This window comes from Elgaria multicarinata, chromosome 20 (assembly GCF_023053635.1).
Source record: "Elgaria multicarinata webbii isolate HBS135686 ecotype San Diego chromosome 20, rElgMul1.1.pri, whole genome shotgun sequence".
Taxonomy (NCBI): Eukaryota; Metazoa; Chordata; class Lepidosauria; order Squamata; family Anguidae; genus Elgaria; species Elgaria multicarinata.
The window spans coordinates 16,627,940-16,654,047 of NC_086190.1; the positions used below are offsets into that span (position 1 = coordinate 16,627,940).

A 26,108-nucleotide genomic window follows, 5' to 3' on the forward strand; every position below is an offset into this window, starting at 1 on the left:
AGGCTGGGAGCCCCACCCCCATCAAAGACCCTTCCACTGCCGACATGGCAAAAGGGGGTCCAGCCTCCTCAGAGCACTCAATTTATTTCAGAGCGGGAAAGGTCCCAGTGACTGGTGCCAAGGAGGAGCATTTTGAACGGGTCCAATCACCAATTTTCTAGAACTTTCCCTGACCCTTATTTTTTTCAGTTCAGGACGTACTGGTGGTTTTCTGGAGCATTCCAAACAACAACAACAACAACAACAACAACAACAACAACAACCAGTTGGGAACCGCCACCCTCTGACCCAAGCAGGTCCAAAACGTTAAGAACCATTGGTCTGGATCAGACGAAAGCATGCATTTCTGAAACCCTGATTGGCCTGCTGCACAGCTTCCTGATAGTCTAGGCCAGCCTTGCGCCAAAATGGGCTGCCCCTCAGACGTATCTGAACTTCAACTCCCATCATCCCTGACCACTGGCCATACTGGCTGGGGCCGACGTGGGTTGAAGTCCGAAACATCCGCAGGCCCGCACATCGGGGAAGGCTCTCGGCCAACCATTTGCTGCCAACAGGGGCCAGCTCGCAAGCAGGGCCGAGAAGCCCTAGCGCTCCGTTCCTTGCCCCCAGCCTCTGACATTCAGAGGTAGACTTGGTTTGTACATGGAGGTTTTCTCTGAGCTACCCTGGCTGCTGCCGATCGCGACCCATCTGCCTTTTCATAAGCATCTCCTGAATTTAGAGGGCTGCACCAAAATCCACACGGCCGTTCGTCGGGGGTTCGCTTAGGCAAAACGAATCCTGTACACAAACACACACTCACACACACACACACCCCGCCTGGTCTGAAAGGCAGCCGCGACACAGCCGATCCACCAGGCCAGCTGCAAAGGAGGATGCGACGCTGCCGGTCACCTCCAAATGCCCTTCCTGGAGGTATGGAGAGAGAGAGAGAGAGAGAGAGAGAGAGAGACAGAACCTGCAGTTGTCTCGGCTTTTCTTCCCTTGCACAACTGTTCCCGTCTTTTCAGAATAAAGCCAACAACTGTTCCCAAAATGCCGTTGGCCCAGGCCCTGAACTTTTTCTTTTTTTAAAAAAAGAAGAAATGAAGCTTTGCAGAATGCCAGTTTCTGAGCCAGGCCCCCGAAACTTTAAAACGCGTGCACGCACGCACCACCCCAAAGCCCATCCCGCTCGGGAAGGCACCTGCTCCCGGACAAGCAACTGTCCAAGGCTGCCCGATGGTTATGACATTGCATCAAGGCCCAAAAAAGAAACGATAGGCGGCAGGGAGAAAGGGGGGGGCGGGCGGCGGGGAGAAAGCGGGGAAAGGAATGAGGCAGGAGAAGAGAAGGAGGGCAGGAGGGCCCAGGGATGTGTGGGGAGGGGAAGAAAGAGAGAGAAAAGGAAAGGAAAGTACTTAAAAATGGCATATTTTGGGGGGGGGCATGGAAATCGCCTAGCATCCTTTTCTGCCGTGCTTTGGACTCCTTCTTGAAGTGGCGTCTGTCTTCCCGCTTTTCTCCTTGCATTTAGCTCCTCTCTTATCGAGAACAGGAAACACGCGGTCCAAAGGATGGGGAGGTGGACCTTCCAGTCACGTGGAGGATAAAAAAAAAAAAAGCCGGAGAGAGTACTTTGAGCGTGTTCGACCCGGAGGGACCCCGGGAGGAAAGCTGAAGGGGTGGGGGGCAGAATCAGCAAAGGGCAGGTGGACGGAAATAAAGGCGCGAAACTCAACTTGGAGCCGAAAGGAGGGATGAAAAGGGAGAAGTGGGGGGAAAAGGGGGGGATTTGAAAGAAGAAGGGGTCGAGACTGGAGGCTGGAGAGAGAAAGAGGGCAGCTGAAGAGGGAAGGGATGAAAGGAATAAACAGGGCGGAGGGGGTGGAGGATGGCTTGTCTATTAAAAACCTCAGTGCATAACACAAAATGTCAGCCTTTATAGCTTCATTCTTGGCACTGCTGGTACCGAAAGCCCCACACAGAAATGTCACCGCTTGTCACGTTTAATCACCTGCTATTAGTTAACACCTTCACTGCAAGGCGTCTGTCCCCTCCCCTGTTCCGGGGGTTTCCATGGGCACCCCACCCCACCCTCCGTGTAGAGCACAAACTGGGGAAACTCACTCCCCACGCACCCCTTCACCCCTTCTCCCCGCGTGCACCCTCAACGCGTGGTTTGCGGGAGCTCAGCCAGGCCGCCGGAGAGCGAAACCTGGGGGGATGTGACCGGCTCTTCTGATGGGCGGGGAGATTTCTACGCCCAAGCGTAGGATACTTTGGAGGCAGGCACGAAAACAGGGCGGGCGGGTGGCCACCTTTCTCCTCCCACCCTCAAGCCCCTTCACCTGAGCAGCTAAAAGGTACAGAGTTGGAATGGCATCCTTGCGAGCGCACAACGGCCGGATCCCTCCAATCTGTTTGCCTGAGCTGCAACTGTCACAGGGAAGCAGGTGTCCAAAGGCATTAGCGGGAGAGTTATGCTTCCACGCCGTGGCACCTTGCGCTGGTGACGCTTGGCTTTGCCGTCGGGTCGGGCTGCTGGAAATTTAAAGGCGTCCCTGTATTGGCTCACCGTGGATTCCCGCCTCCCCCTGCCATCATTTGTGCAAAAGAAGCAGACCCACGCAAAATTCCCTTCGCCGGCACGGTGGACAGAAGTCACCGGGTTTTTATTCCTCGATGCGGATTATTTAACTTTTTTAAAGGCCTGCCCGATAGCAACGCGGACCTGCATGCTCAGCACGGCATCTTGAGCAACTAAGAACTGCACTGCTGGATCGCGCAAAGCGTTTGCTTTACTGGAGGGGCATCCCGGCTCAACGGGGAAAATGCCCAAATTTTCGGGACTTTCGGAGGGGCCGCGATTCTTGCTCCCTAAATTTTGGGTTTAACGGCCCTGATGGGAGGGGAAAACTGCGTCTCATCACCACCCATGTTCCATTCTGCAGCGCAGGATTGTAAATTGCCCCACAAAAGTGACTAGCCAGCAAAAAAGTTTACTAGCCCCCTTTGAGGCTCGTAGTCTGTGTTTCCGTGTTGGATTTCTGTTCTGCAGCCAGCATGGAAACAGAGGCTTCTAGCTTCTTAGCAGGTTGTGGAATGAGTTCCCTGGAAAAGCCGACACTCTGGTCTTTTCGATGCCCCGTGAAGATCTTCTTATTCTCACAGGCGCTGTAGTCTTTCCGTTTCTGTCGTTTTTAAACCTGCTAGAGCGTTTTAAAATCTGTACACCGTGGCTGTGCTCTCCTTTGTTTTTATGCAGTCGTTCAAACTTTTAAAAGTTTGATGTTATGTCATTCTGTGCGATATTTTATATATTTGTTATTTATCACATTTATATCCTGCCGTTTTTCCTCCAGGGAACCCAAGGCGGCGTACATAATCCTCCTCTCCGTTTTATCCTCACGTCAACAACCCTGTGAGGTAGGTCAGGCTGAGAGTCCATGACTGGCCCAAAGTTATCCAGTGAGCTTCCATGGCTGAGTGGGGCCTAAAACCCAGATCTCCCAACTCCCAGACCAACAGGGGGAACAACAGAGGAGGGTTGGCGTAATCCATCCCAAAGCAGAAACGAAGCAGAATTTCAGAAGAGGAATGGAGATATCCATCCCACCTCTGTCGGCCCTTCTCACTCGCCTCTTTAGAATACGTAGTCGCCTATGGTGACCAGGCTAATTGTTAGATACAAGCTCGTTGCATCTCCTTTCTCATGGCTGCATCAAAGTGAAAATAGGCTTTTTACTTGCATGATGCAGCGGCAAAGGGATGGAATGGCGGTGGGGGGGGGCTTAGGGGTGAAGCATAACAAAATTACTCCCGTTCCGGCTCTTGTCGTCCTCTTGAGGAAGAGAACAATTGACACACATTGCATAAAAGATTAAGAGGGTGGAGCAAAAATAATCTTTCCCCAATCCCGTCCGTTGCACGTTGAACAGAGGTAGTAGGAGTCCTCATTGCCTTGGTCCAAACCCGCCAGGTCTGGGTTCCAGCAGTGGGTGTGGCCAGACCCAGAAGTGGGTGGGACCAGAGCCCCAAAGTGGGTAGGGTTACATAGCTCTGCCCACTTCAGGGTTACCAATGGACCATTGTTCCAGCAATGGTCAAGACCGTTGCTGGAACATAGACCTGGAGGGTTTTGATCGAGGTGACGCAAGCCTTGACGAGAAGAAGGTTCCCCGGCCCGGCCTTATGGGAACCTCACCAGCAGCCCACGAAGAGGATTGTACCATGCTGTTGATTCGGAAGCTTGCTGCTCCTGCCCATGGAGGTTCAATTGAACCGTCATGGCTAGCCATTAAGGCAACTACCTCCTTTGGAGTTGTCTCATTCCCCCCTTTTTAAGGTGTACCCTTACATTAGTGTCCTTGTAAGGAATGAGTTCCACAGGTTAACTAAGTGTTGTACAAGGAAGTATTTCCTTTTGCCAGGCTTTGTTGCCAATCAGGTGTGTTTATTTACTACAGTTTCTACTCCGTCCCTCCTCCAAGGACCGCACGCTCCCATCTTTTTAGCTTTACAACAACCCTGCAATGGAAACGAGGTTGAGAGATAGTGACTAGCCCAGGGTCACTCACACAGCTGATGCCTCCCCTGCTGGTTCTAGTCAGACACACTAATCCCAGCCTTTTCCATCCTAGATGTGGTTACACTACAAATCCTATCATTCCCTAGCAGCATGCCCAGCAGTAAGGGACAATGGGAGTTGTCGTCCAACATTGGGGGGAACCCAAGGTTTGGAAAAGCTGCTCTTATCCAGAGATGTGAAGGACTGAGAGAAAAAAATCTAGAAAAACTGGGAGGGGGGAGTTGAATTCTTCAAATTTTCCAAAAATCCAGGGTGGGGGTGTTTCCCCCATTCCTCTTCACCATTTTTTCTGCACCCCCCGGCTTTTCCATCTCTACTCTAATCAATATTTATTTACTTATTTATTTATTAAAGCATTTGTATGCCACCCTATATCACTAGGATCTCAGGGTGGTGTACAGATAAAATCAGAGCAATGTAAAGCAATAAATGTACAAAGCTAAAAATGTATTAAATCGTTAACAAACTACAACCAGTAGAACAGTTTAAAAGCAATATACTACACTAGTTCTTCCACTGGGGATGATGGGGGACGGGGACCCCTGATATCGAGTTTTTTGAGCGAGGGAGAAAAATCCCATTCTTTGCCCGTGCCCAAGTTTATGTGGGTTTTCGACTGGGGCAAAACACGGCTGTAGCTCTGCCTCTTTGGAGGTCATTGAGAAAAAAAGGAAAGAAAGAAAAGCCCATCATTTGAGGACTGCAAAAAGAGAAGAGGGAGGAGGAGGAGGAGGAGGAGAAATTTGAGTAGCTTGGCCAATGCCTGGCTGTCAAATCCAAAGCCCAAACCTATGACTCTTTAAATGCAGAGGAGCTAAAAAAGAGAGAGAAATATCATTTACAAGGCTCTGGCTGGGTTTGAAACCCGCTCCCCGTTCAGGAGAGGGATGACAGGCCTTCGATTGATCAGGCAAATCCAGCTGAAACTGACCTAGCCAGTAAAGCGCATGATTTTTCCACTCGGAACAAATATTCCAAAAATATCATCCACTCAAGAGAGTGAGAGAGAGAATAAGAGAGAGTGAGAGAGAGAATAACGAAGAAGTGTAGGAGGAAGAGTCATTTTCTAAAGTCCTTAATAAAGTTTTACTCTGTCTTTAGTGGGGAAAATGAGAAGTAAAAACGCCTCTGTGGTTGTGGAAAGGGGGTCAGATGGTGGTGGTGGTGGTGGAGGAGGAGGAGGAGGAGGAGGAGGAGGAGGAGGAGGAGGAGGAGAAGAAGAAGAAGAAGAAGAAGAAGAAGAAGAAGAAGAAGAAGAAGAACCTACAGAGCATTTTCACATTATGAGATCCTTTCCACTGAAAATTAAATTGGAAAATGCAGCTATTAAATTTCAACAACAACATTTATTATTGGTGGTAGTGTTGCTGCAAAAATGCTGCATGCTTTTGCACATCTGTTGCCTGGTGAATATGCAACTGGAGTCAGGCTGAAGTTTGCATCCTAGGCTCAGTCTTATCGCTAATCTAGATGTGCAGATAAATCACATGGTACAGAGTTCCTCAGGCGACTCCGTTTCAAGTTGGGGAATATTTCCGCACTTTAAAAATAAATAAATACGCTGTTTTGTGTATAGGGAACTAGAATGTCAGAGAGAACAGCCGAGGCTACAGCCCTGTCCCCGTCACTAGTTTTCTATGGGAAGGGAGATTTTGCAGTGGGGGAAAACCGAAATATGTGCTCTCCCCAATCTGTTCCTGCAATGGCACAGTACCATGTGATCTCGCTGTTTTGTGCAGCATGGGGTCTGTTAAGCGTTGTTGGAATGGGCCCTGGAGAAACTTGAGTCTCAGCCTCAGTTTTCTAATCTGCGAAATGGGCGTGATAGTGGGCTACCCTTATGGAGGTGCCATTGAAGGTCAATGAGCAAAAAAAGGTCCCATCCTCATCAGTGTCAAAAGAGAGCATCCTAGGAATTTAATTAATACATAATAGACATAACAGGGGAAGGAGCAAGCCCAGAAATCCACCCCAAATGGGCTTGAACTTCATTTCTCAAAATGTTCTGCTGCTCAAATTACTTTATGCCTCGTTCAAAACTTTCTTGAATTTCTCTGCCTGATTCTTTAAATGAGCTGCCCTCCAGCCTGCTGCAGACATCTTTTTCTTTTTTAATTTTCAAGTTTTCCTCCTTCTGCCCCTCCTTCTCCCCTCTTTCAAGGTCACGGTGCTCATTTACACGTTGAATATTTACTCAGCACACTGGCTCCTTTCTCTGGGCTCACCGCAAATTTGTTTTCTGATAAAAGTCTGGCGAAAAAGCAGCTATAAAACCCAAAACATCAAGGAAATAAATCGGGGGGGGGGGGCGCCGAATATACACACACACAAACCCAACCCTCATGTAGAACATCAAAGGGCAGCAAAATTAACACAGCGGTTATTTTGTGTTAACAGTTAATTCCCAGTGTGCGATGAAGTGGCCTGGAATCCATGAAAGCTTCTACCACAATGCAACCCTATATGCCTACGCTGAAGTAAGTTCCACTAGGTTCAATAACACTCTCATGTATAGGATCGTAGCCTAAAATTATTGCTGGCTTGTGGTGAAATTCCGTCCCCTGTAATGGACTAACTGAGCTATTCTTCTAGAAATCAAGCAAAAACCATCATATCACCAATTTTGGCGGGTTTTCTCGTCCCACTGTGTCAATTTCTTCTCATCTAACCTGGATCTGGGGGCCGCAGCTCCTTTTAACTTCCCCCCATCCTTTAAGGGGGATAAAACACGGAATCCCTAAGCACTCTGTTAACGAAACTGCATAGCTTAAGAAAGACGTACGTCCTTGGACCAGTGCTCTTTCTGCATTTGCCTAAGTTCCTTCTGCCTCTCCCATTCCCTCTCCACCCCACAGTTAATGAAGCATCCTTAGCACCGCGCAATCTTTTAATTAACTTATCCTGAGGTCAACCCTGGGAGAAGGAAGGCTGGTGGAAATTCTCCCCATTTTACAGATCCAAAACGAGGCAGGGCGATACGTCCGATGGTCGGGGAACCAGGCAGGCGCTCGAGTTACGCAACACTCCAAACCGGATATGGGTTTCAAATAATAATAATAATAATAATAATAATAATAATAATAATAATAATAATAATACACCCCATGCTTACTCGGGAAGTAGCCCTGAATGGCCAGGCTGTGACAGCCGGGGAGGGAAAAGAGGGGGACAAGGTAACCCCCCAAATTCCTACTCACAAGGGTTCAAAAAGTCTCCAGGACTCATCAATAGCAATATGCTTTTTTTCAGCTGCTGGCCAGGCCGAAATAGCAGTGTGTTTGTTTTTAATGTAACCTCCAAAGCTTGCACAATCTTGACACCAACTGAAATGGCTGAAATGAGCAGCAGGTGTAAGTAAGGATCTCTTCTTCTCTCCACTGAGAGCAATATGTCAAACCCTGCTTCCTCCCTCCCACTGGAACCACATCCAAACCGGAGTCGTGAACGGCACCCAACTCCCGTTGGCCCGTGCAACTGAATGGATATGCCGTTGAGAATCGACCCTGCTCCTATTTGCACAGACCCATCTGTTTATTTACACTTACACACACACACATGCTCATAGAATCATAGAATTGTAGACTTGGAAGGGGCCTCTAAGGCCATCCAGTCCAACCCCTGCTCCAGGCAGGAATCCACCCTAAAGCATCCTGATGTCTGTCGCTTGGTCACATTCCCCGCGTAACCTTAACCTTGGGCTCAGGGCTTTCATGGTGGGGCTGGCGTGTTCTTAAACTTTTCCTAGAGTTTAGAGAAGTTTTCCGCCCGCCCGTCCCTCCTCCCTGCCTTCAAAGCCATCCTCTCCCCGCCACCCCGGCACCGACCCCGCGGTCTCCCTGGCGTGGGCCCGTCGCATCTCGCTGGGCACCCTCCCCTCCCTGCCGATACGCACATGGCTTTAATGTTTTTATTACCTGTTTGACTCGCTGCCTTATTGCTTCTCCCCTTAATGGGGCCGTAACCGTGGTAACAAGGAATAAACGGCCACCAGAAAATGAGATGATTAAACAGGTCACCCTGGCAAAACAAACTGCATTTCCCTAGGAGGATGCGGCTCATGTCTTGGGGCGGCGGGGGGTGGGGGGTGGAGAATGATGAGGCACTCCGTCCAAGGCTCGGCGGAGTCATGTCGATGGACGGTTTTGACACGGACGTGTCTCGGCGGGCGCAACGGCAGCCATTTTGAATTGCTCCACGTGACGGTTCTCATTTTGTGCAGGGCGGCCTACTGTGCGCATGGCGGGCACGTTTCCGAGACGCTGCCGGGGAGCTGATCTCTGTGGGTGCGTGAGCGCCTGCACGTGGACAGCTGTCCCACGGAGCGGTCGCCATGTTGGTTTCTTTTCCCTACCGCTGACACGGCTACACGGCTCCCAAGGCGACCCACAAGCACAGGGGTGCTAGCCGGGAAAGGCGTACATGGAAAGAGAGCGGGGAAAGGGTTCCGCCTAGGCATTAGGGCGAGATGCTAGGGGAAGAGTAGCCATTTGCTTCAAGGACGTAACAGCTGAGGGTTTTCTCTGATTGTCTCGAGTTTAACTAGGGGGGATTATAAAGATTTCAAAGACCTCCCCCAGGACTGGCCCAAGACGTTTTGCTACCTGAGGCAAGTGGGATCCCCTTCCTCCAGTCAAGGCCTAGAGTATCCATGACTTGTTGAGTTACTCGAGATTGAAAATCCCACAGCCGCCTCTCCCTGGGAGAAGCAATTCAACAGGAACCAACGGAATAACGATTTGCTGCCCTTCCGTGACGCCCCTAAATCAGCTGCCTGAGGCGGCCGCCTCATTCCGCCTAAGGTACAGGGCCGGCCCTACCGTGAGGGAGAGTGAGGCAGTCGCCTCAGGCAGCTGATTTGGGGATGTCAAAAAATGGAAACCAAGGGTTAGTTCAATTTATTATTGTTGTTGCATTAATGCCAGGGAGGACAGAGGTCCTTGGGGGGTTTCCTACCTCAAGTGCCTCGAATAATACGCCCCTTAGTCTTGGGGTGTGGAAGTGGGGAGGAAGGGAAGTGCCTTAGGGTGCCTCTGATGAGGTAGGGTCAACCCTGAATTGCCCCACAGCCTTTTTAACCTCTACTCCCCACAGATATGTCTGGACGTCCTCTGAAATGCATCGCCTGGCCTCCATACAAGCCAGACATGAAGCTTCATGGTGAGTTTGTTGGGGGCTACGAACGGTCCCCCAGGCCAGGCAGGGGAGGGTAACGCCGGAAGGACAAGACAAACACCATGAAAACCAGCAGGAGAACACGGCCGGCCGGGGATAGGTTTCGAAAATTAGGCTGACGTGACAGGTGCCAATCAGGGGGTTGTTCCCCGCCTCGATCAGAATGGAGAGGCGGGTAAGAAATAAATTTATTATTATTATTATTATTATTATTGTTGCAGCTGGGCCACCAAGATGCACACACTTTGTTTCTGCTGCCACCCTCCCTCCCAGAGAGCAAGGAGGCCCAAACCAGTTTGCAGCACCCTTCGACAGCCACCTTCTTGCAGGATTCGGCCTGCTGGCACATCTCACGGCACAAAATGTTCTTGAAAAAACAAAGCAAAATATACGCGAGGAGGAAGGGGGGGAGGAAGCAAACAGGCAACATCACACACCGTCCTCTCCCAAAGAGACCCCGAGCGCTTGCCAAGCTCCAGATCCTGATCTTACCTGTCTCAAACGTTGATGCTGAAAAGGTGCCAGTGGCGTTGACCGGGGCGGGGGGGTGGGGAGAGAGAAGGAAACTCAAACAGGACGGGAGAGCAGTCAGAAGAGAGCAAATGCCGTTGGCAAACTTCATCCACCCAAGTGCTAGAAACCTGGCCCTTGATCTGGGAAGAGTTCAGGGCTGATTCACACATGCCAGTGCATCGCTCGCGATTTCAGCACCAGGGGCTGCGTGAAAGGCCGGCCTGCGGTGCGCAGTCTGCGGCAGTTTGAGTTTCCGAGCAACTTTCCGCTCGGTGCTGAAGCCTTTCGCGATGACAACCACAACCGTTCTTGGGTTGTGCGAGGATGTGGGCCCCAGGCGGCCAAATTCTGCGGTGTGAGGCAGCCTCCTGGGCAAGCCGCTCATTTGTCGGCCTTGGGTCCCCATCTGTAAAATGGGAGCAATGGCGGCCTCCATTGTGTCAAAGGAAAGGATTCTCTACAGTAGCCAGATGCTAGGGTGAGAGGCGCCTTTCCGCTGTGCCGTACATGCGCGTTCTCAGCCCGCCTCCTGCATTCGAGGAGGGAAGCTGTAGGCTCGCAAAAGCTCCACCCGCAGGAAATGCCTTCGGGCCCTTGCCAGGATCTCGGTTTCTTGCACGGTCGACCCACGTTTCTTGCACAGCGATCCAGAGGTTTCATTCAAGGCAGCGCCTCCAGTTGTGGGGATATTGCATTTCCTCAACACTCAAATCACAGGATCTTGTGTCGATGGGGGAAATGCTCTCTTCCTGCTGCAAGAACAGCAGTGGCGAAAGCATGTGGACGAGGAGCCATGGTGGCTCCCTACTGGACAGCGCCTGTACCGTCACTCATGGCGAACAACACCCCGTCCCCTACTTACTGAGCGTTTTGTGAAGCCCTGTTTCATTAAATTGTGTTGTTAATGATTAATAGTAGTAAAGTAATTCTTCAGGAGTTGACCACTTCCTTGCTCTAGCGTAGAAGCGCCTTAACTACTGGCAGACGTGAGCAAAGTTCCCGCACGCCATCTTTCAAAAGGAGCAGGAACTTTCATGAGGTCTATTTAAAAACGACGGACACCCCACCCACCCCGCTCCATGCTCAGAACCGACGCTTTCAATCTCCCACACGCTATCAACTCGGTATTAGAGACACACCCAGAAAGATAATACAGAGAAAGCTTTTATAAATGAAAAAAAAAAGTTTGTAAAACCATACGGAAGTTTGCAATGGTTGGAGCAGGTCTGAGTACAAACAGCTTTGCTCCCTGAACTCTTTCTCCCATTCTCCATTTTGAAGAAGACAGAGGAAAGGCCCTATATCCAGTCCAAACACTCATCAACAGGTTCTGATCCAATCCTGACTCTCCTTGCATGAAAAAGAAATAGTGGGGAGGAGACCCCAACAGCAGCAGAATTCTTTTTCTTTCCCTTTTACTTCCCTCAGCACAATGAAGACAAGACCTGATGGATAAAACAGGGGGGAATGTCTCAGGTTCCGGACGTCGATAACTTGCTCCAAGCTCCATTTATTGTAGACAAACCTGGACATTTTTAGTTTGAACAATGCTACTGTTAACGTTTGGAGCATTGGTGCACTCACTCAAGGGTACAGGGTTCAGATGGCCTTCTCGGAGGGAGGGAGGGAGGTTCGGAAAACGGCTACAAGGGAGAGGGCCTTCTCGGTGGTAGCCCCGCCCCCCAACTGTGGCTCACTTTCCCCAGTGAAGCCCGCCAGGCGCGCCAACTTTGTATTCTTTTCAGTGCCAGGCCAACATTCCCAGGCCTTTGAAGGCGGCTGTTTGGGTTACGGTTCTTCTGATGATTTAGCTTTCTTCTCTTGTTTTGGCATTGTGAGAAAAACGGTTTTCAGCTGTTTATGTTTCATATGCTTTTATTAATTTTGTTGTAAGATGTCTTGGGCCTTTTAAAAAGAGAAGGTCGTAATAATAATAATAATAATAGATAGATAGATAGATGAGGATCCTGCATACTTTTTATTGCTGCCCCTTTCGGCGCATGTATGTCAGTGTGCGCGCAAGAAATCGCCTGCATGCCCCAAGTTGTCAGGGTGAAAATATGCCCCTTGCGCTCATCTCTACCCCAAAAAAACAACAACCCTCGAGAGTGGGACTTGATCTTGCAGTACAATGCTCAAAGGAAAGCCCGTTGGTTTGCGTGAATCGTCTCCTCACACTAACAGAAGCAAACAGCGGAAGCAGGGGGGCAGGGGGCAAACCCTCCCCTGCAGCAGGGAGTCCCGAGGGGGAGCTGGGTTGGGGGCATCCCGCAAAACCCATTCGCATCCCCTTGGCTTTGAGCGCCAGCAAATTTCCTGCGCTTCCTTCCGTCCTCGCTCAGGCCTGCCCTGCAAGAGCAGCTTGGCTTTTATCCCGGGCATGAAACTGCCCCCAGGTTTGGAAACTCGGGAATGCTTTGCCTGCTGCTCTCTAGTTCTCAAGAGCTGACGCAGGCTCTGGACGGCTCACTGCAGCTGGGGCGCCCCGTCCGGACTGACTCCCGAACTCTGCTCCAACTATCCTGCGGGAACAGGGGCAAGAAAGCTGGGAGAGGGCCGGGACGGCGAGCCAAATGCCTTCCAAACGTGGCTTCCTGTACACACCGTGCCAGGTTCGTCATCTCAGCGCTCCCCGCCGAAGACGATTATCCGTCACGGTTGACGTTTGCACTTTGGTGTGCAAAGGGCCAGGCGCCGGCAAACCACGCCACTAGAATCGGGCTGGATGGGGCCAGGGACTGCAGGAGGCCTGGGAAGTTGGTGGACCTCCCTGTCATGCCTTGCGGTTTCGGGGATTTTGCAGCCCTGGCTGGCTCATGTCCCAGTTGTTTAAGTGGTCGGGGAACCCTGCGGAAACCCGCCGGCTTGAGTCCAGACCCTGTCCTGAATGAAAACTTCCTGACGCGGTGACGGCAAGTCCAGGCTTCTGCTCTGGCCAGGCTGCTCTGCTGAGAAAGTCTGCCTCAGCTCCCGAACCGCATCATGGGAACAGCAAAGGCCTACCACCCTGCAGTGGTGTCCTAAGGACAAACGACGTAAGGGAGGCCAAGAACTCTATACAGAGCAAGGGCGACCTATAAGCCTAAACAGTGACAAAAGGGGACAGTATGGTGTACCTTCTGCAGCTCCTCCACACTGCAAAAGCGGAAAGCGCAGAAGGAGAGCGCGTGCAGAATTCAACACCCTCAAGCATAGCCCCGCTAGAAGGCCAAGCCCCCAGCGTCACTCCACGCTCTACACGGAACTCTGGAAAGTCCCAATTTCACCCTGTTTATGTAGCTCTTCCCGAAGCTCCGTAAACCCTCCCGTTTCTCCATAAATCCTCCCGTTTCACGCAACTCCTCACGAAGCTCCATAAAGCGCCCAATTTCCCCTGGTCGTTTATGGAGCTCCTCGTGGAGCTCCACAAAGCCCTCTTAGAGCGGGCGCAATCCCACCTGCACCCTGCTGACTTCTGACCGCCCTGTGGTGCCCTCAAAGCTCACCCACCTACTTTAAGCACCACATCATCCTGGGATTCTGGAAGAGTCCCACTGGCCCAGGGCTGTGCAGGAGGCCGGCACTGTTGCACGTTGGGCTGGGATCTGGCGCTGGGGGCACCGTTATCAAGAACTCCCCAGGCGGTAGGTAGCCAGGCTCCATGCTTCCGAACCCCCAGTGGGGATATGTGTACAGGGCATGGATGTTTGCAGCCTCCTTTTGCTCCTACTGTGGGCCTACTCTTGTCAGGTCTCGGAGGGGTAGCGGCATCAACAGCTAAGTTTCCCCCTCCTTCGCTGCCCATGTTCCTCAGGGAGAGGTCTCCGTCCAGGACAGCCTTCAATCCTAAAAATTAATGTTACCTGTCTTAGACAGCTTCCTTCCCCCCCAACCCCCCCCCCAATTACTCCTCTCCAGGGAAATCAGTCTAAAAGGGGCTAATGGTATGATGTCCCCTCTTTCTTTCTCTCATTCTCTCTCTCTCTCTCACTCTCTCTCTCTCTCTCTTTTTTATTAGCATTTGTGGAATTTATTCCCAAACTCTCCTAATCTTTCGTACACAACCATTTGATTTGCATAACCCAGCCCCCTCTCATAAAAACTGGCTGCTAGTTTAATTAAAAAATGTAAATTTGCTGTCATCTCGGGGCCTGGTGAATTAGGACGACATCGGCATTTTTTATTGCTGAAGACGTCCAAATTGATCCGGTCCGCAGTGAACCAGAGGGTGCGAGCGCAGGCGCGCGGACGTGTACCTGTGGGCGCGGTCGGACAGGATTGGGACCTGCGGGCTCCAGCAAGGGAAAGCCACATGCGCTGTGCCCCGATTTTCCAGCGCCCAAAGTGGCGACGAGAACCTAGATGGCTTCCTGACCACGTCATGTGGGCCGGCCGGCCGGCCGTTTCGATGATGTCACCCCCGGGAGAGGCCAACCTGTCTGGTGTCTCCAGATGACAAGTCCGTGCCTTCCCTTATTTCCAGGGTCAGTGTGACTCACACTCCTGTTCCCAGAATTGAACCTTGATCAGGTCTTTTATTTTATTAAACGTCACGGGGCCAAGGGGGATGGAGCTCTCCCCAGGGAAAACGAGAGGAGAGCCACAGGGAGGTGGGATCTCCAGAGGGCCATTCCCCCCCCCCCCCCGCGCCAATCATTTGGTGGCTTTCTGGCTTTTTGCCATTTCCCCCCCATTCTAGAAAACCGCATTGCCTTTTCTGAGTCTTAGTTCCTGAGAGTAATAGCTTCAAGTTAAAATACCGCTATATTTTTAGCATTTCAGCCACATGCCCTTTGGCTCCACCCCATTTTGCCTTCGGCCCCTCCCACCACTAGAATGCAGCCCGCGAGAACTTCCCTGAAACGGAATGTGGCCCTCGGGCCGAAAGAGGTTCGACACCCCTGCAGCAGGAAATGAAAAAGGAAGTCCGGGCTGGGTGGGGGAGAGGAAACGCCTCCTCTCTTCCCCCAAAGCTGCCCTAGCAGAAGCAGAATTCACCTTTCCGGCCATGCTCTGGGAGAGACATGGAGAAGGGGAGAGAATTCACTTCAGAATCCAATATAAACTTCTCCTGTTGACCTACAAAGCTTTTCATGGTCTAGCTCCTTCCTATCTTTCCTCTCTCATCTCACCCTATTGCCCCACTCGTGCTCTTCACTCCTCTGATGCCATGTTTCTCACCTGCCCAAGGGTCTCTCCTTCCCTTGCTCGGCTTCGTCCATTTTCTTCCGCTGCCCCTTACGCCTGGAACGCTCTTCCAGAACATTTGAGAACTACAAGTTCAATCACAGCTTTTAAAGCTCAGCTAAAAACTTTTTTTCCTAAAGCTTTTAAAACTTGATTTTGCTCTGACTTTTATACTGTTAGTTTTACTCTACCCTGTGCCTGTTTGGTGCATTCTCTTCCCCTTCTTATTGTTTTATTATGATTTTATTAGAATGTAAGCCTATGCGGCAGGGTCTTGCTATTTTATTATTTTACTCTGTACAGCACCATGTACATTGATGGCGCTATATAAATAAATAATAATAATAATAATCACATAAACCCCTCTGAAAACGCAGGGGGTTGTCCGATTCCCCCAGACAAGATAGCGGCAAGAAGCTGGCATCTTGGCTGACATCAGGGCTTCCTCCCACTTCAAAAGTGTGAAGTGGCAGCAGTCTGGATCCAGGCCAAAAAGGCTTTCTAAATCATGGAGGAACCTCAAAAGGCCTGCTGGATGGGACCTTGCTTTGCGTGTTTTAATTGCGCTGTAAGTCGCCTTGAGTCTGTTTTTATTTGAGAGCGGCGTAGAAGAAATCAGCTTCGTCAGCCTCATGACCCCGGCAGGCCGCTACCAAACGGGATGCTTCCATGAAGATCACAAGCCGGATGCAACTGTTTGCCCTTAAGCAATCGGCACACAGCCTCTGAACATTCAGGCCAGATAAAAAGTGAGTCCTCCTTCACACAGCGCAGAGCAAACCGATGGAACTCGCTACCAGAAGACGCAAGTGATGGCCACCCTTCTACTGAGTCATTCCGTTGATCCATCTAGCCCAGTATTGCGAACACTGACTGGCAGCAGCGGTTCTCCGGGATTTCAGGCAGGATTCTTTCCTCGCCCTACCTGGAGAAGCCAGGGATCGAACCTGAGACCTTCAGCGTGCAAAGCAGGTGCTCTATCATACTGAGCTATCAACAGATTCATAGGCTGTTAATAGAGCTCTTCCCACTCTCCACAAATTTATTTAATCCCCCCCTGAAAGCCAGGGGCTGTTCCCGCCTCCACACCTTTCAGCGGTGAGTTCCACAAACAACGTGTGGAGGGAAGGCGGCGTTCTTCTCGCCGGTCTTGAACCTCAAGCGCAACCTGATGCCCTCTAGAGGTGTTGGACTTCAACTCTGACCAGCCCCAGCTGGAACAGCCACTGGTTAAGAATTGCTGGGAATTGTAGTCCACAACATCTGGAGGGCCCAAGGTTGGGGAAAGCTGCTCTAGGCGCATCAGTTTCATATGATGACCGCATGTCCTTATAAAGTCATTCATGCCACAAATCCCAGAAATTACGACATGCTGGAAAGCCAGTGAAGCGAGTGTTGGCAGGTGATGGCTCTCTGTTTGCTTTGCTTTTCGGTTTTACCCTCCAAAAGCCAATACGGAGAAACCAATCAAGTCATGATGCCAAAGAGAGGAGGAAGCCTGAGCAATAGGCTGACTTTTAAAAGCCCCACACGTGCTTAGGGGGCTGTTGTCACTACCATGTCCCATCACAAACTCTTCAAATCAGTGGCGTGTATGCAGTTGCGCCTCAAGTTCAAACAACAAAGGCCTTAAGAGCCCTTCTAAATGCCTTTGACTTGCAGTTCACCAAAACCTCAGCTTGAGCCCCTTCTGGAAACAAACCACAAATCTGGGATGAGATAAGCAGGCAGAGCCAGCCCTGCCATAAGGCAGAGTGAGGCAGCTGCCTCAGGCAGCAGAACCTGGGGGGGGGGGGGCGGCGAGTGGCGGCAAACTGTTGGGAGCACAGAACGTTAGTAAACACAGTGTAAAGACTCCACTCAACGGTTGAGTTTCTAGGGGTACATCCCCCACAAAATGTTCTAACTCCACTGCTGTGTGACTGTGGGCTACTGTGGAATTGAGGAAAATCCATTGTGACGTTTGATTGTCAGTTCCTCCACCCTCTCTCCTCCCCCGGTCCTCCCGATGGTATCCCATCAGCCATTGCTGCAAAACAAAACAAAACCCTAGCAGCTCTCCTAGAGCGGCACTCGCTCCTTTCGCCGGTCTTGCCAGGGAACTCTGTCGCCAGTGGGAAAAGTCAACTCAACACAACGGGAAACTCCACGGAGCCCAACACGCAACACAATTGGCAGGAACTCTCCTCTGCACAGCGTGGCTATTTGGAGTGTTCTCCAAAAAAATACCCCCCACCGTGGGGTGGAGTTTTCCCACCAGACAACACATTTCTCAACGGTGGTATAACAAATCGACGGTGGAGTTCTAAAGCTACCGTTGACCAACGTGTTGTCTGAACTGAGCCAATGTGTACCACACAGTCTGCCCTGGGCTTCCTAGGCTACCTGGCTGGCCTCAGGTGCAATAGAGGAAGACAGCAGTGAAGTAAGATTCAATGGTCAGCCAGGGGTGTCTCTCACCTCAGAAGATGAAATGCCTTGGGCTGGCTCTAGCAGCAAAGCTTTCTATTTTAGCAGCCTACTGGAATTTAACACAAACACATACAGAGAGACGTGCACACATCCACACAGTGTAACAGGGTGGGCAGACGACCAGTAGGTCTCTGGGTGATCTGCAGTAGATTGGCAAGGCTTTCCGACTCCCAATTATTTAACAATAGCAGCAGTGAAATGAGTCCTCCACTCCACCGCAAGCTAATTTCTACCGCTAGAATGAAGAGAGCTTGGGGTAACCAGGAATGGATTTTGTGTATAGGAGGACTGCGAATTCTGTTGGGATCTGGAAATGAGAACCAAAATTCCGGGGCTCGAAATTCTTCTGGTCTAAGTCTACGTCTTTCGCACCCAGCTCCAGTGGGTAAGCCCTTGGGGGTTCTAGGAAAAACGCTAAGCAGATGCTGCAAGGCCTGAAGTCTGCTCAACCACTACACTCTCATGTAAAAATTGATTCCATCCTATTTTACTGACTGAGCGTTTCCCACAAAGATGGAAGAGAGGAGGGGAATCGAGATGAATCATTCCAAGATTTTTTTTAAAAAAAAAGAAAGAAAGAAAACGAGAGTACAAGTTATAAAAGCAAATTTAACATACGCCTCCCTCCTTATGAACTGGAGTATGTTTATTGCCTATCGACAGGCCCAGTAATACCTTCTCTTAATCCTATGCTAAAGCATCTCTCTCTCTCTCTCTCTCTCTAAAACGAGCAGCCCATAAACATTTTTGGTAGCACACACAGACCATAATTTCCAACTCTTGTAAAGCAGTGGCCCAAGCCTACCTTTGTCCATGCGGAAGTAAATCCAGCTGTGTTCAATGTGTCTTACTCCCAGGTAAGTATGCATAGGATTGCAGGCTTAGGTGGCCATCCAATGCACACTTGCTTGTGAGTAAGCCTGATTAACTCAATGGGACTTAAACGTGCATAGAACTGCAGTTAGTCGCCTAGAGGAGATTCTTAATCTTCATAGGTGACCAGCCTGTTGAATTCAGTGTCAAGTGATACTCCCCAAAAGAGAAATGGTCAGTTGGGAATGGATTCCTTCTAGAAATGGTTCTCACTGGAACAGCCGCTGAGAAAGAATTGTATTGTCCCCAGGTGGGCCGGAGAGACAGAGACAGCCCGTCCGTGCCAGATTCTGCATCCACCAAGGAGGAATTTTGCAGCCTGCTTAAGTTAAGCAAAAGCAGAGTTTATACGATTTCTGCTTGTCGGGAGGGTGAGAGAAGGTGTTATTGCAGAGCACTGAAAGTCCTCGACCAACTGAACTTCTATGCAGCCACCAGCAGCTGCTCCATCAAGACTTTGAAGGTGAACTTCACAGCCATTAAGATCCAGAAATTTGTCTTCAGAATGAAAACTGAATTCTGCACAAAAGTTACAGACTCGATCGCAGAATAAACACAAACACACACATCCCACTTCCATGCAGCCATTTTGATGGCTTGATATATTAACCCAGCTCAATTTCCTGGCCTCTGTGCATTGCTATGCATGTTACCAGAGATAGGCCCGGTCCACCCTGTGCTAGAGTGTCTCCATCTACCATAGAGGGGAGGGACTGCTTCCTTTCTAGAAAGCAGAGGATTCTGGGCCATGGTGTGAAGGCACATGACACTGCTAAGCCGGTCTGCATCTGGTCTGGACCGGGCTGGGTGACCACCTGGGAACCTGACCCCACGCCGTCTCGCCTTCCATGATTCTTCCTGACTGTTAGAGCAGTTCGACAATGGAACCAGTCACCTAGGGAGGTTGTGGGCTCTCCCACGATAGAGACATTCAAGAGGCAGCTGGACAACCATCTGTCAGGAATGCTTTAGGGTGGATTCCTGCATTGAGCAGGGGGTTGGACTTGATGGCCTTAGAGGCCCCTTCCAACTCTACTATTCTATGATTCTATGGAAGAAAAGTGGGATAATAAATGTACTAAATTAATTTGTTAAAAATTAAATATTACCAAAAAAAGTTCTCTCTTGTGGAAAAAAAGCGGAAACCTCCGTTCAAACTCTCTGGATGCCATGATGGCTTGTGCAAAAGGCCTGTAACACAGCCTTGTCTTTAACAAGTCGCCTGGTCACCATAGGCGATGAGGAGATTCCTTACAGGTGAGTGAGCGGGCTGGAAAAAGAGATACAGATTTCTCTGACCCTTAGCTCTGCTAAGCTGCTTGGCATAAGTGGCATTTTTTAACTAGTCTGCTGTTGTGTTTCCATGATGGTTAGTTAAAAAAACCCCAACCAACTCCAAAACAAACCAGAAACAAAATGGCAGGCTTGTAACGTTTGTGGGCATGTGTACAAAGCAATGGGAACGAAACCAAATTAAGCAATCAGGAATGCATGAGCCCTAAATGTAAATGAGCACGCTGCAACATCAACAGCCCTGCCGATTTCTTCTTTTTCTTCTGGCGCCTTTTCAGGTACGGCTCAAAAGGTATTAAGAGCACCTGTGTCATGATGACTCAAAAAGATTGGCAGCTCCCGACGAGAGATAAGGGCGCCGGCGGAGCCAGGCCACCGGTCCCAGGATGCAACGGGCAGGTTCACCCACATGCAGGCAGCAAATGCTGACCTAAACACAATTCCTGGGCCCTAGTTTTCATGGCGTAGACAATGTCCTGGACTTCCCCGCACAGGCGTAGAAGAGCGATGTTTCCAGTGGACACGCGTGGGGAGGCCTACACGTGTGTCCGGCCCTTCTGTGCCCAAGGTTAAGTGTCGAAGGGACGAATGCCACAGCAATGGACCAGGTGGGGGTCTATTGACCCTGTTCTGGGGGGGGGGTGGGAGTTTCTTGGATGGAAAGCTATAGCCCCCACCAGCAGGGGGCACCGGTTTCCCACAGCAGGAAGCGAATGAAATGGAAAGGCCTTGGAAGCCAGCCCAAGGAGGCTCCACGGCACCGTTCTGATCCTTGACAATCAAGTTTTTCCATAATAGCGTCAAACTCGGGCCAGGAAAGGAAATCACGTTTCTCCCCTCTAAATTAAAAATTTCCAAACTCCTAAGGAAAAACAACCGAAGCACACGCACACAAACCCAACGGCTCCACCACATCCTTAACAAGTACATCTCAAGCCTACGCAGTAAGGCCCTTGACCTAATAAAGCAGAAAAACACACCCAAGACTGGATGATTCCAGAACCGACATTTCAAAACAATGCACATTAAATACCCTTCCTGATGCTTTTAATACCTGGCATAATACACCAATAATTAAAGAAAATAACACACACACACACACACACTTTCATTCTTTTAAACCAAAATAACAGGTGCAAAGTTGAGGCCAGTCAATCATCAACCATTTTATTGCAATCTTATGCCTTATGAAATAAATACCACAGTAAATAGATCTCAAACATGTCGGATCGCTCAGCATGGGCTGGTTTGGGGCCCGGAGAACTGCTGGTCCTAGTTTTTTAAGTGTGTGTGTGTGTGTGTGTGTGTGTGTGAGAGAGAGAGAGAGAGAGGGAGGGAGAGAGAGAGGTGGTGGTCTTCACTGTAATAAGAACATAACTGAGCACACATACTGAGGCTTAGTTACCTCTGAACATTTGTCAACTTCCCATCTGTATTCACAAAGGAGGTTAAAGAGAGGTAAGACTGTGGAACATTCCAAGGTTATCATGCTAGCAACAGGGAGCAAAGCAGAAAAAGGTGGGTGTTATTCCGGATTAATTTACGCAGCACCCCCCCCCAAAAAAGGGATGCAATTATGTGTTACATGGCACAAAGCTGACCTCGGAAGGTTGCCGCGGGTCGGAATTTTGGGTTCGAGCCAATCTCATCTGCATGTTGCAGGTAGGGCCCGTGAGAGGCGATTGCAGACGTATTCTTAGTTTCCCCCAAAGTCGCAAACACGCCTTAGGATGACTCTGGGCTGTGATTTCTCAGGCCTAAATAATTTCTTCAAAGTCAAGCTCCTGGTGCACTCAGAAACCAGGCCAAACGTTGTCCATCCCTCCATCCTCCCCCCAACCGCCGCAAACTCCACCCCAGACTGGGCCGTGGGAACCTCAACAAGGCAATAAACCTTCCCACCCCTGGCTCCGCCATGGCCTGCGCAACCTAAAAGAGACCCCCTGCCCCGGCACCGCCATTATCTGTCCCATAAACAAAAGTAGGGAGGGGGAGCTGGAGAAGGCATGGGACCCCCCCCCCCAACCATAAATCTCACATGGAAAGGATGAAAAACAATACGTCCAAAGGTGCGAGAAAAGGCTCATTAAATGTAATAAGCGACCTCTTGGGTTACCACCTTGTCCCAAATAAATTAAAATTCCTTTCCGTTTAGACAGCACGCCAGGAACCTGACGGGCAACCTTTACGGACAGGATGGGGAAGCTTACAGAGAGAGAGAGGGGAGGAAATAATTAAAAGGGGGAGAGGGCGAAAAATAATATTGCGAGGAGGGGGGGAAACGCACACACAGGCGGAGCGCAAGAAAGGGGGGGAAAGGCAAATCATAATCAAATCCACGTAAGAAACTTCCTCCTTTTCTCGTGTGCTTTCCCCCACTCTGGGGCCTCACACAACACCGTGCTCTCATCAGCAACAACACAAATAGATCCCAGAAAATCCGCTCGGAGGGAGACCCTCTTAAAGTGGCCAAAACCTCTCTTTGTAGCCTGCCCTAAAATATCAGAAAAGCTGGGGTGGAAGGGAGGAGGAGAAGGAGGAGGAGGAGGAAGGGAGCCAACTTCCGTAAAACAACCAAAAGAAAAGTGAAACAGCATTTGCACCTATGCACCTGACAGCAACCCCCCCCCACAACCAACCAACCACCCCCTGGAAAAAAGAAAAGAAGAAGAAGCCCCAGATGACCTCTTTGTCATCTCTTGGCAATGTTTCGGAAGATCTTTTCAAAGCCTCGTCCAAAGTTAACATACTCGATGACTTAGCAACAGCCCCGCTCTTTGCTTTCCACTCATCTGAGTGACAAGCCGCCCATCACTCTTGTCAAACTCGGCTCCCGCACACTCTCCCCAGAGCACGCACACCGTTCCCAACTTTTCCCCCACTTCGAAGCACCCGCGCTCACAAAGTTGGAAGGAGAGGGAGGGTCGGTCGCCCCTTCTCTCTCTCTCTCTCTCTCTCACTCTCTCTTTTTTTTTAAAAAAAGAGGAAAAACCAAGCCCCGCACCAAACAACCTTGAAGTCAGCCTGAAACATGAAACCGATCAGCTGTGCTTGGTAGTTTTATTAAACTAAAAAGAGAAAGTATTTATAGACAGCCGAGCCCTTGTCGGTTGGTGGGTCTACAGCGGAGAGAGACGCACACAGGAAAAAGAAAGGTGGAGAGAGAGAGAGAGAGAGAGAGAGAGAGAGAGAGAGAGAGACAAGCCGAGGACGGAGAAGGAAAACAATGCAAAACGAAGAAGAAAAAGGGTCAAGGGTCGCTTTCGCACTCGCCACCCTTGACTTTTTTCTTTCTTTTTGTGACAAGCCAGAGAAATAAAAGGCAGGGGAGAAAGGCAACAGACCGAGAAAAGCGCAATTGTGCTGTACTTACCATAGTCGGAGAGACGAAAGCCGAATTCACTTAAATAATCAACTTTCATAATACTTAATTAATACCTAATTGCAACTGATTGCTCCCCGAATAACAAGTTGGTTCAAAATACTGATGTCATTGCTGCCGACGGTCCACCCTGGGAATCCGCTCCGGCACCGGCGCGTTCAGTGGCGGAGAGTAGGAAGGGGGAGCGGCCAGCTGTCAGAAGTGAAGGTGATTGGCAGGCCAGCCCGGGCCCGTGGACACGCCCCCTCCCCGGGCCGGCCTCCCCTCCTACTGGCTGGAGGGCAGGTGAAAGGGAGCAGGGAGTCCTCTCCCCAGCCGGGAGCTGGCTCAGTCCCTGCCTGGCTGCCTCCGAGAGAGGAAGGAGGTTGCGGAGCGGGCAAAGCAGCTCCCTGGTGCTGAGAAGTGAGAGAGTGCAAGGAACAAAAACTCTGGTTTCTCCCTGCCGAGCCTCGCCAGGGTGGCTTTTTAGGGGGAGCCCACACAGGTCTTTCCCCAAGCGTGGCCCTTCGCAGAGGGCGAGAGGCAGCAGAACAGAACAGAAAGCAAAAGGAAACCGCGCACAGGCGCACACAAACCACGTTGCAAAGGCAGGGGAAGGTAGAAGCAGTCGGTCGCCTGCCCAACTTCACCCTGGATCCCAAACATCTGGATTTGGGAGGGATTTCCCATCTGGATGGATGGATGGATTTCATGGGCGCCCCGCTTTTTTTTGCCTCCCCCCCCCCCAAAAGCCAACGCTCAAGTTGGCTGACGGTAAATGAAGTCTAAATTAAATACATGGAAGACGCCATCAAAAACGCAGCCGTAAAAGGAACGAATTGGCCCAACTAATTAAAAAACACCTTCAACAACAGGCTAGTTTCTATGCCAAGGGCCAAACGAAAAATGTCCACTTCAGCCATCAATGCGTGCCCGTTTCTCGTCCGCTGCGCATGCGGGCCTCTCGCTATGTGCTCGGAGTTGCACATAGGGTGGGGTGTTGCATTCTCTGAGCCAGCATAGCACAAAAGTTTGTGACTGGAAAAATGAGATACATACATACCACCTACTTTGAATTGGATTCAAAAACCTTAGGGACAATTTGTTGGTGAAAGTGACAGAAAACCGTCTCCCTTGCCACAAACTTGTTCCTATCAGCAACGACAACAGCTTAACAGCAGCAAAGGTTGCTATTTCTTCTGTACAATTTCAATGAAAGAGCACTCCGTCAGCAATGGCTGTACAAAAAGGGGCGAAAAACGGGGAACAGCAGCATAATTATCCCCATGCAGCAGCGTTCTATCAGAATCCTTGAATTCTTCAGAGCTGTGTGCTCTCCCCTCTCTTGCAAACGCCATCACTACTAACAAGATTGCCCCCCCCCACTGTACCAACCTTGCAAATGAGCTCACCACATAGCTTGCCTGCCCACCTGCCCCTCTTTGTGACCTCAAAGTAAAGGCTTTTAAAAATCGACCCCGACTGGTCGCCTGGAGGACGATTCCTGCTCGCCACAGGCGAACAGTCGAGTGGCTATTCAAACCAAGCACTTGTGGGAAAACGCCTTTGAGATCGCACTCTTTGGATTCTCAGTTCTTCCTCCCCAACCCTAATTTAATCAAGACCTCAATTCCATTCCATCCAGTTTTCCCTGGCACTACCCAATAGAAGGGTGTGTTTTCATAGAATCATAGAATAGTAGAGTTGGAAGGGGGCCTATAAGGCCATTGAATCTAACACCATAGTTAAAAGCCTCATGACTCCTTACTTCCGTTTTTCCTACACTCGACACTTGACATCCGCAACAAATTTACGATCCATATGTATTAAATTTATTGTTACGTTCTGGAGCGTTAGAACTTATTTCTCTTGCCGCAGGAGTTGCTTCTAAAAAGCGAAGCAGGTAGGTTTCTTATCAAGTCGTGAACAGGGCCAAGAGTCGGCATGGCCAGGCACTCGCTGAGGGCACACATCCTCGCAGGGGCCCGCTAACAACAGCCGCCTGAATTTTCTCCTCTTCACTGTTGCAGCTTGCATGGTTCACTTGCCTCTTGCTTTGGCCCAGACAATGGTGGCAATAGGAAGAAGGAGCAGGAGATCATAGAATCACAGAATAGTAGAGCTGGAAGGGGCCTCTAAGGCCATCCAGTCAAACCCCCTGCTCAAAGCAGGAATCCACCCTAAAGCATCCCTGACAGAGGGTTGTCCGGCTGCCTCTTGAAGGCCTCTAGGGTGGGAGAGCCCACAACCTTCCTAGGTAACTGGTTCCATTGTCGTACTGCTCTAACAGTCTGGATGTTTTTCCTGATGGCCAGCTGGAATCTGGCTTCCTGTGACTTGAGTCCACTCTGGGATGTTCAAGAAGAGATCCTGGCCCTCCTCTAAAATGTTCTGTGAACTTATTAGCAAGGCGCTCCTGGCGATTAGTACAGATGGGCAAATCTGTCTGGTTTTGATTTCTCTCCATCTCTCATTTTTCCATAACTTTCCACGTAAGAACCCGACATTACACTAGGTGACTGGCCCCGGCCTCCTTGCTCCCTGCCTGTCAAGAAAGCAAGGGGCAGCAAGAATGAGGTGGCAACCATGGTGAGAAGGTACGGAGGAGGCCTTGTGTAAGAGCCCTCAGAAACTTGGTGGTCTTCAAACCATAATGAAGAGCCCGTCTGGATCCGACTCAAGGTC

At 50.3% G+C, this 26,108-nt stretch overlaps 1 protein-coding gene across 3 annotated transcripts in view; it reads right to left on the minus strand.

Annotated features, from left to right (window-relative positions):
* Positions 1-23,563, minus strand: part of CASZ1 (castor zinc finger 1) — a 116,608-nt gene extending 93,045 nt beyond the window's left edge. For all 3 annotated transcript variants that reach the window (XM_063145187.1, XM_063145188.1, XM_063145186.1), the window contains exon 1: positions 23,436-23,563. In XM_063145187.1, the coding sequence (XP_063001257.1) occupies positions 23,436-23,484 (49 nt within the window). In that variant the 5' untranslated portion in view covers positions 23,485-23,563. The remainder of the gene's footprint in view (positions 1-23,435) is intronic.
* Between the last annotated feature and the right edge of the window lie 2,545 nt (positions 23,564-26,108).